General features: G+C 41.9%; 1 protein-coding gene across 4 annotated transcripts in view; it reads left to right on the top strand.

The window, feature by feature from the left end:
• The window catches only part of sbf2 (SET binding factor 2), a 507,247-nt gene that overhangs the window by 261,191 nt on the left and 232,062 nt on the right, over positions 1-13,994 (top strand). For all 4 annotated transcript variants that reach the window (XM_059975882.1, XM_059975881.1, XM_059975879.1 and 1 more), the window contains 2 exons: positions 30-107; positions 191-304. In XM_059975882.1, coding sequence (XP_059831865.1) covers positions 30-107; positions 191-304 — 192 coding nt within the window. The remainder of the gene's footprint in view (positions 1-29; positions 108-190; positions 305-13,994) is intronic.

The following is a 13,994-nucleotide window of genomic DNA, read 5'->3' as shown; positions in this document are numbered from 1 at the left end:
ATGAACATCAGAACTATTATTTTTTTTAGGTTATTCATCCAGATCTGGAGGTAGCTGATTATGCTTTTCCCCCTGTTCGTACTGCTCCTTCTAACCTTAGAATGTTGGTGAGTGTAATAAATTCGCCAAATTTCTATTCGTTCACTCAAGTTGTATGAAATTAATAACTTTAACTTTTTTTCCTCTCCAGGATAAGGAAATCAGGGCAGTATTTCTTAGATTGTTTGCACAGCTCTTTCAGGGGTATCGATCATGCTTACAACTGATTCGAATTCATCCTGAACCTGTGATACACTTTCACAAGGTTAGTAACAAACCATCATTAACTGGGTCTTGGAAATATTTAGTACTATCTTGAGAGTTTTTCATCATGTAGTACTGACATTATTGGAGCATGCATGGTTGTGTGGCAAGGCATCAGTTTACTCATTTTTATTTTGACATGATTGTTGAATTTGTATTCTAAAAAACAAGTAATGTCTTTGAGGTGTGGAATTTTCCTCATTTATGTTGCAACTCTGAAATAGGAGACAGAGGTTATTTTACTGACTGGTGGATTTTGGTGAATCATTGCAGAAGTTTGACACCAGTGTGTCTGAATGGTTGAAGAGCTCAATCTGCTTTTGGCTGGGAAGGTTAGAAAATGATGCGACTGGAGTGTTATTTTTGAGATACCAGTAGAAGCATCGTTTCAGGGTGAAAGTAGGTTTATGCTAATTACAGACAGGCATAACTCCTTCAGGAGGAATGCATTTCCTTACAACCAAAAGAAAACAGAGGCTTGAATTTCCCTATTTATTGTAGTGATATTTTTGTACCAAATTCAATCTGTCAAAAGCTTAAACATCCTTCAGAAAGTTTGTTTAATTATGCTGACTGTAGGAATTCTTTACATATTTATAGTATTTATAGTTTGGTATTAATAATGTTGGTACTTACAGCCTTAAAACAATTATCTGTTAATCCATGTAAAGTGAATGTGGGGTAATTCTGAAAAGAGCTCTGGAAAATTAGCAGGCCAAATACAAACCCAAAACCCACAAACACAACTAAAGAAATGTATTTTTAATTACATTTAAAGGCAAATGGTAACAAAATAGACAAAGAAAGATTCTCGAAATATCCTGTAGAGGAGAAGGGGAATGATTTCACAAGACTGAATGTTAAAGAAGTACAGAAACACAAACCATAGTTGAACAACAATACAGAACAAATATTTGCAGCAAAAGCTGAACATTACAGTAAAATATAATTTTGATGGAAGTCTTTTGTAGGCTGAAAGTGAACAAAGCAAATAATTCTCCTAGGACAGTAGGTACCTTCCATAGTTTTGGAAGGCATTGAGGATAAAATTTCTGAGGCACAAACGAATGCATTTAGGATGTCATTAGCTTTGAGAATGATGCCACTGTTCAAAAACTGATAAAAGAGACATGCACAACACGCTGGAGGAACTCAGCAGGTCGGGCAGCATCCGTAGAAACGAGCAGTCAACGTTTTGGGCTGAGACCCTTTGTCAGGACTGAAGAGGGCGGGGGCAGGGGCCCTATAAAGAAGGTGGGGGGAGGATGGGAAAGAGAAGGCTGAAAGGCACCAGGTGGAAAACCAATCAGGGAAAAGATCAAGGGGTGGCGGAGGGGATAGGCAGGAAAGGTGAAGAAGGAATGTAAGGGGAAAGCACTATGTGTAGAAAAATCAGAATCATGAGAGAGGTGATAGGCAGCTGGAGGAGGAGGCAGAGTGAAACTGGGATGGGGAAGGGAGAGGGAGGGAATTACTGGAAGTTGGAGAATTCAATGTTCATGCCAAGGGGCTGGAGACTATCCAGATGATATATGAAGTGTTGCTCTTCCAACCTGAGTTTGGCCTCATCATGGCAGTAGAGGAGACCATGCATGGACATATCCGAATGGGAATGTGAAGCAGAGTTGAAGTGCGTGGCAACTGGGAGATCCTGTCTGTTGTGGCGGATGGAGCGGAGGTGCTTGATGAAGCGGTCCCCCAATCTGCATCAGGTCTCGCTGATGTAGAGGAGGCTACACCGGGAGCACCAGATGCAATAGATTACCCCAACAGACTCACAAGTGAAGTCTCCAGACTCCAGCACCATCAATGCGGGCTCCAACGGCCATGGATTTGCCCCGGCTGTTGATCTCGGCTACCCTAGCGACCCAGGGGTGTTTGAAAATCTGGACTCCAGCACCATCAACGCGGGTTCCAACGGCCAGGGACAGCTTCAAAGCGATTGTACAACCACCGACTGCGGCTCCAGCCTTGAACTCCAGGCCGGGTCTTCACATGCTGTGATTGTGACTCCCGTCTCCCCTTCCCCCACCACCACTCTGCAATCCCCTCTCCTTCAGATCCCATCGTCAGCTCCTGGGCCCTCAGAGGCTCCATCTTCCTCTCACCCCAACCCTTCCCTCTCCACCGACACCACGAACCTCCCTCCCCCCTCTGAACCCATCTCTCATCCATGTCGGGTGTTTACCATTCCCTCCGACCTTCAACTCTCTGAGGCAGAGCGCTCTGTCCTCATTAAGGGCCTCACCTTTGTCCGCCTTCGTCCACACCTCAGCGAGTTCCATGTATGCCATGACGCTGAACTCTTCTTCCGCCGGCTCCGGCTCCGGCTCCGAGCATACTTCTTTGACAAGGACTTTCCTACCCACACTGATGACCCCTTGTCCTGTCTTCAACCCTCCTCCTCTTCATGGACACCCCGCTCTGATCATCTACCTGCTCTGGATCTCTTTATTGCTAATTGCCGACGGGACATCAACCGTCTTGACGTTACCACACCCTGTTCCAATTCCAACCTCACTCCTTCCAAACACTCTGCTCTCTGCTCCCTCCACACCAATCCCAACCTCACTATAAAACCTGTTGATAAGGGGGAGCTGTTGTCTGGCGTACTGACCTCTACCTGGCCGAGGCACAGCGACAACTCTCTGATACCTCCTCTTATTTACCCCTTGATCATGATCCCAGTAAGGAGCACCAGGCCATTGTCTCCAATACCATTGCCAAACTTATTAGCTCTGGGGATCTCCCATCCACTGCCACAAACCTCATAGTTCCCACACCCCGCACTTCCCGTTTCTACCTCCTACCCAAGATCCACATACCTGCCTGTCCAGGTAGACCTATTATCTCAGCTTGCTCCTGCCCCACTGAACTCATTTCTGCATACCTTGACACTGTCTTATCCCCCCTTGTTCAATCTCTTCCCACCTATGTTCATGACACTTCTGATGCTTTGAACCTTTTCAATGATTTTAAGTTCCCTGGCCCCCTCCGTCTTATTTTCACCATGGATGTCCAGTCCCTATATACCTCCATCCCCCACCAAGATGGTCTCGAAGCTCTTCGGTTTTTTTTGGATTCCAGACCTAACCAAATCCCGTCTACCACCACTCTCCTCCGTCTAGCGGAATTAGTTCTTACTCTCAATAATTTCTCCTTTGGCTCCTCCCACTTCCTCCAAACCAAGGGTGTAGCCATGGGCACCCGTATGGGTCCCAGTTATGCCTGCCTTTTTGTTGGCTTTGTGGAACAGTCCATGTTCCAAGGCTATACCGCTATCCATCCCCCTCTTTTCCTTTGCTACGTCAACAACTGCATTGGCGCTGCCTCTTGCACGCGTGCTGAGCTCGTCGACTTCATTAACTTTGACTCCAACTTTCACCCTGCCCTCAAATTTACCTGGTCCATTTCCGACACCTCCCTCCCCTTTCTTGATCTTCCTGTCTCCATCTCTGGGCATGGCTTATCTACTGATATCTACAATAAGCCTACAGACTCTCACAGCTACCTGGACTATTCCTCTTCCCACCCTGCCTCTTGCAAAAAGGCTATCCCCCTTCTCACAATTCCTCCGTCTCCGCCGCATCTGCTCTCAGGATGAGGCTTTTCTTTCCAGGACGAAGGAGATGTCTTCCTTTTTTAAACAAAGGGGCTTCCCTTCGTCCACCATCAACTCTGCTCTCAAACGCATCTCCCCCATTTCCCGCACATCTGCCCTCACCCCATCCACCCGCCACCCCACTCGGGATAGGGTTTCCCTTGTCCTTATCTGCCACTCCACCAGCCTCCAGGTCCAACATATAATTCTCTATAACTTCCGCCACCTCCAGCGGGATCCCACTACCAAACACGTTTTTCCCTCCCCCCACTTTCTGCTTTTTGCAGGGATTGCTCCCTACGCGACTCCCTTGTCCACTCGTCCCCCCCATCCCTTCCCACCGATCTCCCTCCTGGCACTTATCCTTGTAAATGGAACAAGTGCTACACCTGCCCTTACACTTCCTCCCTCACCACCATTCAGGGTCCCAGACAGTCCTTCCAGGTGAGATGACGCTTCACCTGTGAGTCGGCTGGTGTTGTATACTGCGTCCGTTGCTCCCGGTATGGCCTTTTATATATTGGTGAGACCCGACGCAGACTGGGAGACCGTTTCGCTGAATACCTACGCTCGGTCCGCCAGAAAAAACAGGATCTCCCAGTGGCCACACACTTTAATTCCACGTCCCATTCCCATTCTGATATGTCTATCCATGGCCTCCTCTATTGTCAAAATGAATCCAAACTCAGGTTGGAGGAACAACACCTTGTATACCGGCTGGGTAGCCTCCAACCTGATGGCATGAACATTGACTTCTCTAACTTCCATTAATGCCCCTCCTCCCCTTCTTACCCCATCCCTGACATATTTAGTTGTTTGCCTGTTCTCCATCTCCCTCTGGTGCTCCCCCCTCCCTTTCTTTCTCCTGAGGCGTCCTGTCCCATGATCCTTTCCCTTCTCCACCTCGGTATCACTTTCTCCAATCACCTTTCCAGCTCTTAGCTTCATCCCACCCCCTCTGGTCTTCTCCCATCATTTCGCATTTCCCCCTCCCCCCACTACTTTCAAATCTCTTGCTGTCTTTCCTTTCGGTTAGTCCTGACGAAGGGTCTCGGCCCGAAACATCGACAGCGCTTCTCCCTATAGATGCTGCCTAGCCTGCTGTGTTCTACCAGCATTTTGTGTGTTGTTGTTGTTCACAAGTGAAGTGTTGCCTCACCTGGAAGGACTGTTTGGGGCCCTGAATGATGGTAAGAGATGAGGTGTAGGGACAGGTTTGCAAGGATAAGTGCCAGGTGGGAGATCTTTGGGGAGGGACGTATGGACCAGGCAGTCACGGAGGGAATGATCCCTGAGGAAGGCAGTGAGGGATAGAGAGGGAAAAATGTGCTTAGTGCTGGGGTCCTGTTGAAGGTGGCGGAAGTTGCGGAGGATAATATGCTGGATCTGGAGGCTGGTGGGGTGGTAGATGAGGACAAGGTGAACTCGGTCCCTGTTGTGGTAATGGGAGGATAGGGTGAGGGCCAAAGTACAGGAAATAGAGGAGATTCATGTGAGGGCATCATTGATGACAGAAGAAAGGAAACCATGATCCTTAAAGAAAGAGGACATTTGCACTGTCTTTGTGCACTTTATGCAGTCCTGTGTAGGTCTGTAGTCCAGTGTAGCTTTCTCTGTTTTTTTTTATTACGTAGTTTAGTTTTTTGTACTGTGTCATGTAACACCATGGTCCTGAAAAACGTGGTCTCATTTTTATTATGCACTGTACCAGCAGTTATGGTCAAAATGACAATAAAAGTTGACTTGACTTGAACGGAAAGCCTTATCCTAGGAGCAGATGCGGCGGAGATGGAGGAACTGGGAATAGGGAATAGTATTTTTGCATTTGGCACGGTGGGAAGAGGTATAGTCAAGGTAGCTATTTGAGCCAGTGGGTTTATAGAAGATGTCAATGGACAGTCTGTCTCCAGAGATGGAGACTGAGAGATCGAGAAAGGGGAGAGAAGTGTCCGAGATGGACCAAAAGAGACGCAGGGCATGACAGACTCATTTGCTTTACATACAATATGTTGAAAATAATGGGATTTCAGATGTGAAGAGCTCTCCTGTAAGAATCCTGCACAAATTGCCCATTGTGGATTTGGAGATCTTGCCTGGGCAACTCTTCATTAATTCTTTAATGGCATCCTCTATATTAGTATGTAAGTCAAGGGAACAGAGTCAAGCCATTCAACACATCAAGTCTGCTCTACCATTCCATCATGACTGAGTTATTATCACTCCCAAGACCATTCTCCTGCCTTCGACAGCCTTACAAATCAACCACTTCTTTAAATATACCAAATGACCTGGCCTCCAAAACCACCTGTGGCAGTTAATTCCACAGAATCACCACACCTTGGCTAAAGAAATTCCTCCTTATTTCTGCTCTAAAGAGACATCCTCCTGTTCTGAGGCTGTACCCTCTGACCTAAGACACTCCCACTATAGGAAACATCCTCTTCATGTCCATACTGTCTAGGCTTTTCAATGTTACATGAATGTAGACACAAAAAAGGCATTTGTTAGAGTTCCATACAAAATGCTCTTGGTTATCATACGAAAAAGGATTTAACAATGAATAATAGGATAGCAAGTATGTTTATCAGTATTGCTTTGGTGTAGAGAGCTAAGTATTTGGTCTTTGTGTAGAATCACTGATTGAATTAACAGTTATGGCCTGGACATGAAAATATAATAGAAAGTTAAACTTGTATATGTTGCATAATAAGAGAGGTGGTGGAATTAAAGTTCAAATTGCTGAATGGTTTAAGTAAAAAAAGATGGTCAAAAGAGTAATAGTATGTAAAATTAAATGCTGATGAAACCTATCTTTTTTTTTAAAAAACAAGCTGAGGTATCCAGTGATGAAATGAAAAGATATTGTGAAATCCCGATTTTACACGCCCCGATTTAGTGAATTCGGATATAATGCGATGAGTCATTGGATTTCATGTCCATGTCAATCCATATTCCCCCTTCTCCAGCCTTGTATCCCTTTTGCCAGCTCTTGGTTTCTTCCCTCTCCCTCCTGTCTTCTATCATTTCGGGTCTCTCCCTCCCCCTCCTATTTTCAAATCTCTTACTATCTCTTTTTTCCGTTAGTCCTGGCAAAGGGTCTCGATCTGATGCTGCCTGGCCTGCTGCATCCCATCAGCATTTTGTGTGAGTCATTGTACCTTTTTTTTGCTCAAAATGGAGCAAACTGCTAGAGAAAGAAAAACTTTTTCTGCAAAACATCAGCTTCACGCACTCGACGCAATCAAGACTAGAAGTCAAACTCAAGTTGCACGAGACATCAGGATACAGGAATCAACACTTCATGGCTGGAAATCTCATGAAGAAAAGTTACCTCCAACTCAGAAGCATTCTAGATTTTGCTCGCATCCAGCGACATGCTACTTTCAAGCAAGGAATACACGATCACTTTTTTAAAGAAATAAACTGAAAATGATGATTGCTAATATTCTTGAATGTTTTTATTTGTTGTTTTGTGTATTAAAAAACTTTACTAAAAATTAATTTGTGTTTTAATTTCTACAGTAACAACGATTTATTTGCGGAATTCTTTAATTCAAAGGTAATTTACTTGCCAGAAGGTAAATATGCAAAAAACAGGTCAAAAACGGCAAAAATAGGGGTGTTTAGGATGTTAGGTCAACATTGGGTCAGTTTGAACACTGATTTTCTTGAACCCTGATTTAGCGCAACCCCACTTTTCTCGCGGTGATATTTTATGGACCAAAACGATCGCGTTATAACGGGGTTTTATTGTAGTTAGAAGTCTTTGTAACTTTGACAGTGAACCTAACTATGACAGGACAATAGCCAACAACCCAAAGTATAATTGATGGATTTGACCAAAACAGGAGATTGTATTAAGCTGTGACAATACTGTGCCTGGTTTTGCTAACCTGAAAACAATGCAGTTTAAGTATTATAATTAAGATTCTTGCTAGCAAAGATCTAAATGAGTCAAAGAAAGTTGAAATATGATTTTTGTAGGTTATGTTGCTGGGGTTCAGCTGGTTATCATATTGACTGTTTCAGAATGTTAAAAGAACTGATAGTTAAACCCAGAATCCAGACATGTACAACGACCACAGAGATGCAAATCAAACTTGGGAAAGATAAATTTAGGGTTCATATTTTAGATAATTCCTCCAAACCTACAAAGTAATCATTTTTTGGAGTGAATTGCAGCTAAAAGTCTAAAATCATTTAAAAAAAAGCCATTGAATAGGAGGAATGCACACAATAAACAATTGATGTTTTGAGCCGAGGCCCTTTATCAGCCACACGTGATGAACGATCTCAGCCTGAAATGTTGACGGTTTATTCCTCTCCATATATGCTGCCTAACCTGATGAATTCCTTAGCACCTTGTATGTGTCCTCAATATTTCCAGCATCTGCAGAACCTCTTGTGCTGTTGAATATTACACTGGTCTATCTTAGGTAGGTTTCTTGAAGAGCTGAATTAAGGTTTATTACTTTTGCCAACAGAGTGATCGAATCAAGAGTTATGTTGCCAGTTGAAAAAGTTTTGCTGTATTATTTAGTTTCCCCAACAATGTTCAGTGAGGTGAAAGTTGCTGCGAGAAACATTTTTGATATCTTTAGGTCTCACCAGATTTCACGTAAGTCAATTATAGATGAGAAAAGATTATTAATTGCATTGAAAATATTTGTCCCATTCTTAAATATTTGCAATAATTTATGGGAAGATTTCCATTGATTTTCAATTTAATTGAACTGTTGGTTAAGTGCAATAATGCTATTCCAGTTTTTATGTTAATCATTTTTTATAAGAGAATATAGGTTGGGATTGTGTCTGAAAGGTGAGAAACATTCTGATAGGCATGAACACCTTGTTATGCTAAAAATAGTGTAGAGCAATTTTGAAGACAGGTACCTGACTAAAGTTGAGTATTGGAGAGAAATTTAGTCGACTCGTTTTCAAAAGACAGGTCTGATCAACTTAGATGTTTAACTTTGGCATTGTGTTTGAAAGTAATTCATATAGATTCATCTCCTTTCCAACTGGGATTGGTATGTCAGTGTGTCTAAAACTGTGAGGAACATTGTAGAATCAATGACATGGGCAATTTTTAGTCGTTGATTCAAAGATTTATTTATTATCAAAGTATACAGCTCTGATATTGTCCAATTCTCCGGGTAGCCATGAAACCAAGAAAGAACAAGAAAAGAAAGACAGCATGATCATCAACCCCGAAATCCCACCGTCCTGCATAAAAAATCGAGCAAAACGGATCAAGTGCATCAACCCCCTATATCATATATAAAAAAAAATCTTTTGTCTTGATCTTTTGAAGGAAGTTGTAGTGAGGAATTACAAGAAGATCAATATGGTTAGACAATTGGTGATTTTGCCATCCTATGTGTATAGTTTTCATTTTGATTTAATGTGCTTTTGTGCAAATTTTCTTTCTGTTTATCTAAGTGTAGCATTATGATGACCATTATTGCCATCTTCAGTGATAGCTATATGTAGAAAAAGATCAGTATAGTACAGGAACATGCCTTTCTGCCCATGATATGTGCCTTCACATGGACTTAATCCCTCCAGTGTCTGCATACCCATGTGCCTATCTAAAACTTCTTAAATGCTACTACCTACTTGATAGCACATTCCAAGCACCGACTGTCTGTGTGTGTAAAATGGAAAAAAACATTAAGATATCCTTTCTAAATCTTGTTCATTTAGTGACTGAAATGTAAGCAAATTTCTGAAGTTTTATCTCATTAGTGTGCACTGAATAAAAAGTACTGCTGTTCTGATGGAACATTGCAGGAGTCCATATGGGTGTCATATATATTTTGGAGGTCAGTACAGTGTAAGTGTCCATTGCAGCAGTACAATGTTTCCAGCCTCCATAAGAGTCAGAATAGCTTTTATTTCTAATGTTCACTGTCCATCATTGATTCCTTTTGTAATAAAAGTCTTGTAGCCTGGGGAAAGATACACTTGCAGGACAACAAATACTTTTTCATGGTTTTTAATTCCTTTATTTATTTTAGATGTTTTAATGCAGAAAGAGGGTATTGAAATAAAAATGATGAAATGAATTTTGAAAAAAACAGTTCCTGCTGTTACAATCTCGGCTTAATTGTGGTCCACACCCTTGTTACGTATTCAGTGTGGAAAATAACTAAAACAAAATATAGGAAATCAATATGGTAATGACAATTCTAACAAAAAACAATAGAAACAACATTAGACTCCCACCAACCATGTGCCTTATATACAACATCAAAAATATGAATAAATACATTTCATCTTAACTAAGTGAGATATGTGCTTAACTTCCAAAGACATGTAGGCTAGACCTGGAAACGAGTTCTTCTCACTCACGCTATGTGGATGAAGATTAACACCTTCACATTACTCTGTTACATTCGCATTCAGTCATGAAACAATAACATAAATATAAACTCTTACAATATATTGCCTTGTAGTTGAATTACTAAAAAGACTAACTTACTAGGCCGATAAGGAACATCACCCAATCGAGCAATCCTGCGCTGATCAATTTACTGGTAAAAATCTTTCCTCACCAAACCTGGGAAAAGTACTCGAACAACAACACACACTACTCGAATGTCATTTTCTCCAAAACATGGCAACTCTTTGTTCTACTCCACACGTGCAAAATGATGTCACCATTTTCTCTTAAAGGCACAGTTAACTATTTTAGTATTACTAAGGTGAATACATAAGTGTACTTTAACAATAAAAAAATATTCAATGGTCACCTGGTTACATAAGTTTAAAAAATTCCTAGCTGCTGACACTTGCTTAATGAAAGTAGTCAGATTGGTAGTGGTGGGTTGCTTTCCAGTTTAAAGGATTGTGCCAGTGATGTGCCACAGGGATTGGTGCTGGGCATGGTTCCCTCTCAGTGCATGCAGCCGCACATTAACTGAAATGCTCCTGCACACATTGCCTTTGTTGCCTTGCGACTGGAATTTTCTTTTATAATATGTTGTTATAATTTTGAAATTATGCTGATATGATTGTGAAATACCCTGTGATTATATTAATGAAAATAATCCATAATAAGTATACCACAACATTTACTTTGAAACATTTTGGAGCTTCAACTTATTTATGTTGTCAGTGTTTCAAGTTACAGAGGCCTTCCATTGATTGGGTCGACCCTGGATGTGGCATCACCAGCTGTTTACTTGATATGCAAGTCACTAGATATTGGAAAGCAAGCTGTTCTTCAGGTAGCTGGCTCACCCTCTTCATGTAGCTGATTAATTCAAAAGACATCAGAGACTGGTACAGTTTAGCCCCAGTGGTGTCGCAGGAGGTGCCAGTCATATTGACCATAACGTAAGGAACTCCAGCTCTGGATTTTTTCTTGGGGCTTACGGCTGAAGTCTTCCCTGTGAGTGGGTATAGCCTCAAGACAGTGGAGGTTTGAGATCAGAGTTTGCCTTCTGTATGAGATGTGAGCCATACATGGCTGATGAACTCCATATGCTTGAAGTGACTTTTTTTGATGCACCAGTAACTCGCCTTTGCCCCATCTCCTGTCAGTAGAAATGGTTCCGCTGGGCTTAGGAGATAAGCCACATGTGAAGGCCAGGAGCTGGACTTGATTGTCAAAGGCTACTTGAGACGCACACCTCAGGAAACACTTAATAGATAATGGGAGCTTATCCTCACTATCATCTTCTGGCTATAATAACCGTATGGAACCATTCAAGTTACAACAATGTTACAAATTGTAACAATAAACACAGAATGGAAATTGGTTGCCTATTGTTAGTAAACTGCCAACCTGCTGAATGCTGACACCATAATATGCGTATTACAAATAATATTTTAAATGCCTTGCAACTTTCAGGCCGTGGAATCATTTCCTGCTCAGAGGAATGGTTGATCCACAGAGCTGTAAAAAAGTATTTGAGGGAAGGTTGGTGCTGAGTCCTCCCATTGTTTGCCATATATATTAATGAATGTAGGTGATATGATTGGTACGTTTATGGGTGACAGCAAATTTGGTGCTATGGTGGACAATGAAGAAGGTTTTCTAAGTTTACATACATAAGCACAAAAATGAACTGAGAACTTGGGGAAAGGGAAAGCATGTGAAATTTAATTCAGACAAATGTGAAGTATTGTATTTTGGGAAGTTAAACCAGGGCTAACATTTCCTGTGAATTTTAGGTACAAGTACATAGTTCCCTGAAAATGATGACAAAACATACAAGGTAGTGATAGAGGAATATAGAGTGGCTAGATCTTCACAGTTGGGGAGATAGTACTAGAGTAGGGATGTCACATCACAAGGCCTTGATAAAAATATACTGGAATATGTGCAGTTCAGCTCCCAGTGCTCCAAGGAGGATGTGACTAAGCTGAAGAAAGTACAGAAACAGTTCACAAGGATGTTGCCATGACTGCAGGCTTGAGTTATAAGGAGACACTGTCTAGGCTGGGACTGTTTTCCCCTGAGTGAAGTAGGCTGAGTATGTGAAGTTACCATAACTAGAGAGAAAGTTCTTGAGAAACTGCAAGGTCTGAAGGTAGATAAGTCATCTGGACCAGATGATGTACGCCCCAGGGCTCCAAAGGAGGTGGCTGAAGAGATTGTGGGGGCATAACTAATGATCTTTCAAGAATTAGTAGTGATCTTTCATTCGATTCTGGAATGGTTCTGGAAGAATGGAAAATTGCAAAAGTCATTCCACTCTTCAAGAAGGGAGAGAGGCAAAGAAAAGAAATTATCGGCCAGTTAGTCTGACTTCAGTGGTTGGGAAGATGTTGAAGTCAATTTATTAAGGATGAGATCTGGAGGTACTTGGCTGTAGTCGACATGGTTTCCTCAAGGGAAAATCTTGCCTGTCAAACCTGTTGAAATTCTTTGAAGAAATAACAAGCAAGATACACAAAGGAGAATTGGTTGATGTTGTGTTCTTGGATTTTTATAAGGGTTTTGGCAAGCTGACACAAGTGAGGCTGCTTAATAAGCTAAGAGCCCATGGTATTACAGGAAACATTCTAGCATGGCTAAAGCAATGGCTGATTGACAGAAGGCAAGGAGTGGGAATAAAGGGAGCCTTTTTAAGTGCCTGTCAATGACTAGTGGTGTTTTACAGGGCGTTTGTGTTGGGATTGCTTCTTTTTACATTATGCGTCAATGATTTGGATGATGAAATTGATGGCTTTGTTGCAATGATTGCAGACGATATGAAGATAGGTGGAGGTGCAGGTCGTTTTGAGGAAGTAGAGAGGCTACAGAAGAAGAATGGGCAAAGAAATGGCAGACGGAATTCAGTGTTGGGAACTGCATTGTCATGCACTTTGGTAGAAGAAATGAAAGGATTATCTTTTCTAAACGGAGAAAAAAATACAAAAACGAAAATACAAAATACAAAGGAGCTTGGGAGTCCTCGTGCAGGATTCTCTAAAGGTTAATTTGTAGGTTGAGTTTGTGGTGAGGAAGGCAAATGCAATGTTAGTTTTCATTTCAAGAGGACTAGAATATAAAAGCAAAGATATAATATTGAGACTTTATAAAGCACTGGTGAGGCCTCACTTGGAGTATTGTGAGAAGTTTTGCTGAAACTGGAAGGGGTTCAAAGGAAGTTCACAAAAATGATTGCAAGATTCAGTGCATTTCAGAAGAATAAGGGGTGACCTTATTGAAACCTATCGAATGATGAAAGGCCTTGATAGAGTGAATGTGAAGAGGATGTTTCCTATGGCAGGAGGGTCTTGGACCAGAGGACACAGCCTCAGAATACAGGGGTGTTTAGAATGGAGATGTGGAGGAACTTCTTTAGCCAGAGAGTGGTAAACCTGCGAAAATCTTTGCCACAAGCAACTGTAGAGACCAAGTCTTTATGTATATTTAAAGTAGGGGTTGATAGATTCTTGATTGGTCAGGGCATGAATGGATACAGGGAGAAGGGAGAAGATTTGGGCTAGGAGAAAAATTGGACCAACCTTGATGAAATAGTGGAGCAGACTCGATGGGCCAAATGGCCTAATTCTTCTCCTATATCTTGTGGTTTATAGTGGTTTATAAAATCATGAGCATAGATGGATGGTCTTTTCCTGAGGGTAAGGAAGT

The sequence above is a fragment of the Hypanus sabinus genome, chromosome 7, assembly GCF_030144855.1.
Source record: "Hypanus sabinus isolate sHypSab1 chromosome 7, sHypSab1.hap1, whole genome shotgun sequence".
In the NCBI taxonomy this organism is placed as follows: Eukaryota; Metazoa; Chordata; class Chondrichthyes; order Myliobatiformes; family Dasyatidae; genus Hypanus; species Hypanus sabinus.
The sequence above is the reverse complement of the archived record's forward strand: the minus strand, read 5'-3'. Positions and strand labels throughout refer to the sequence as shown.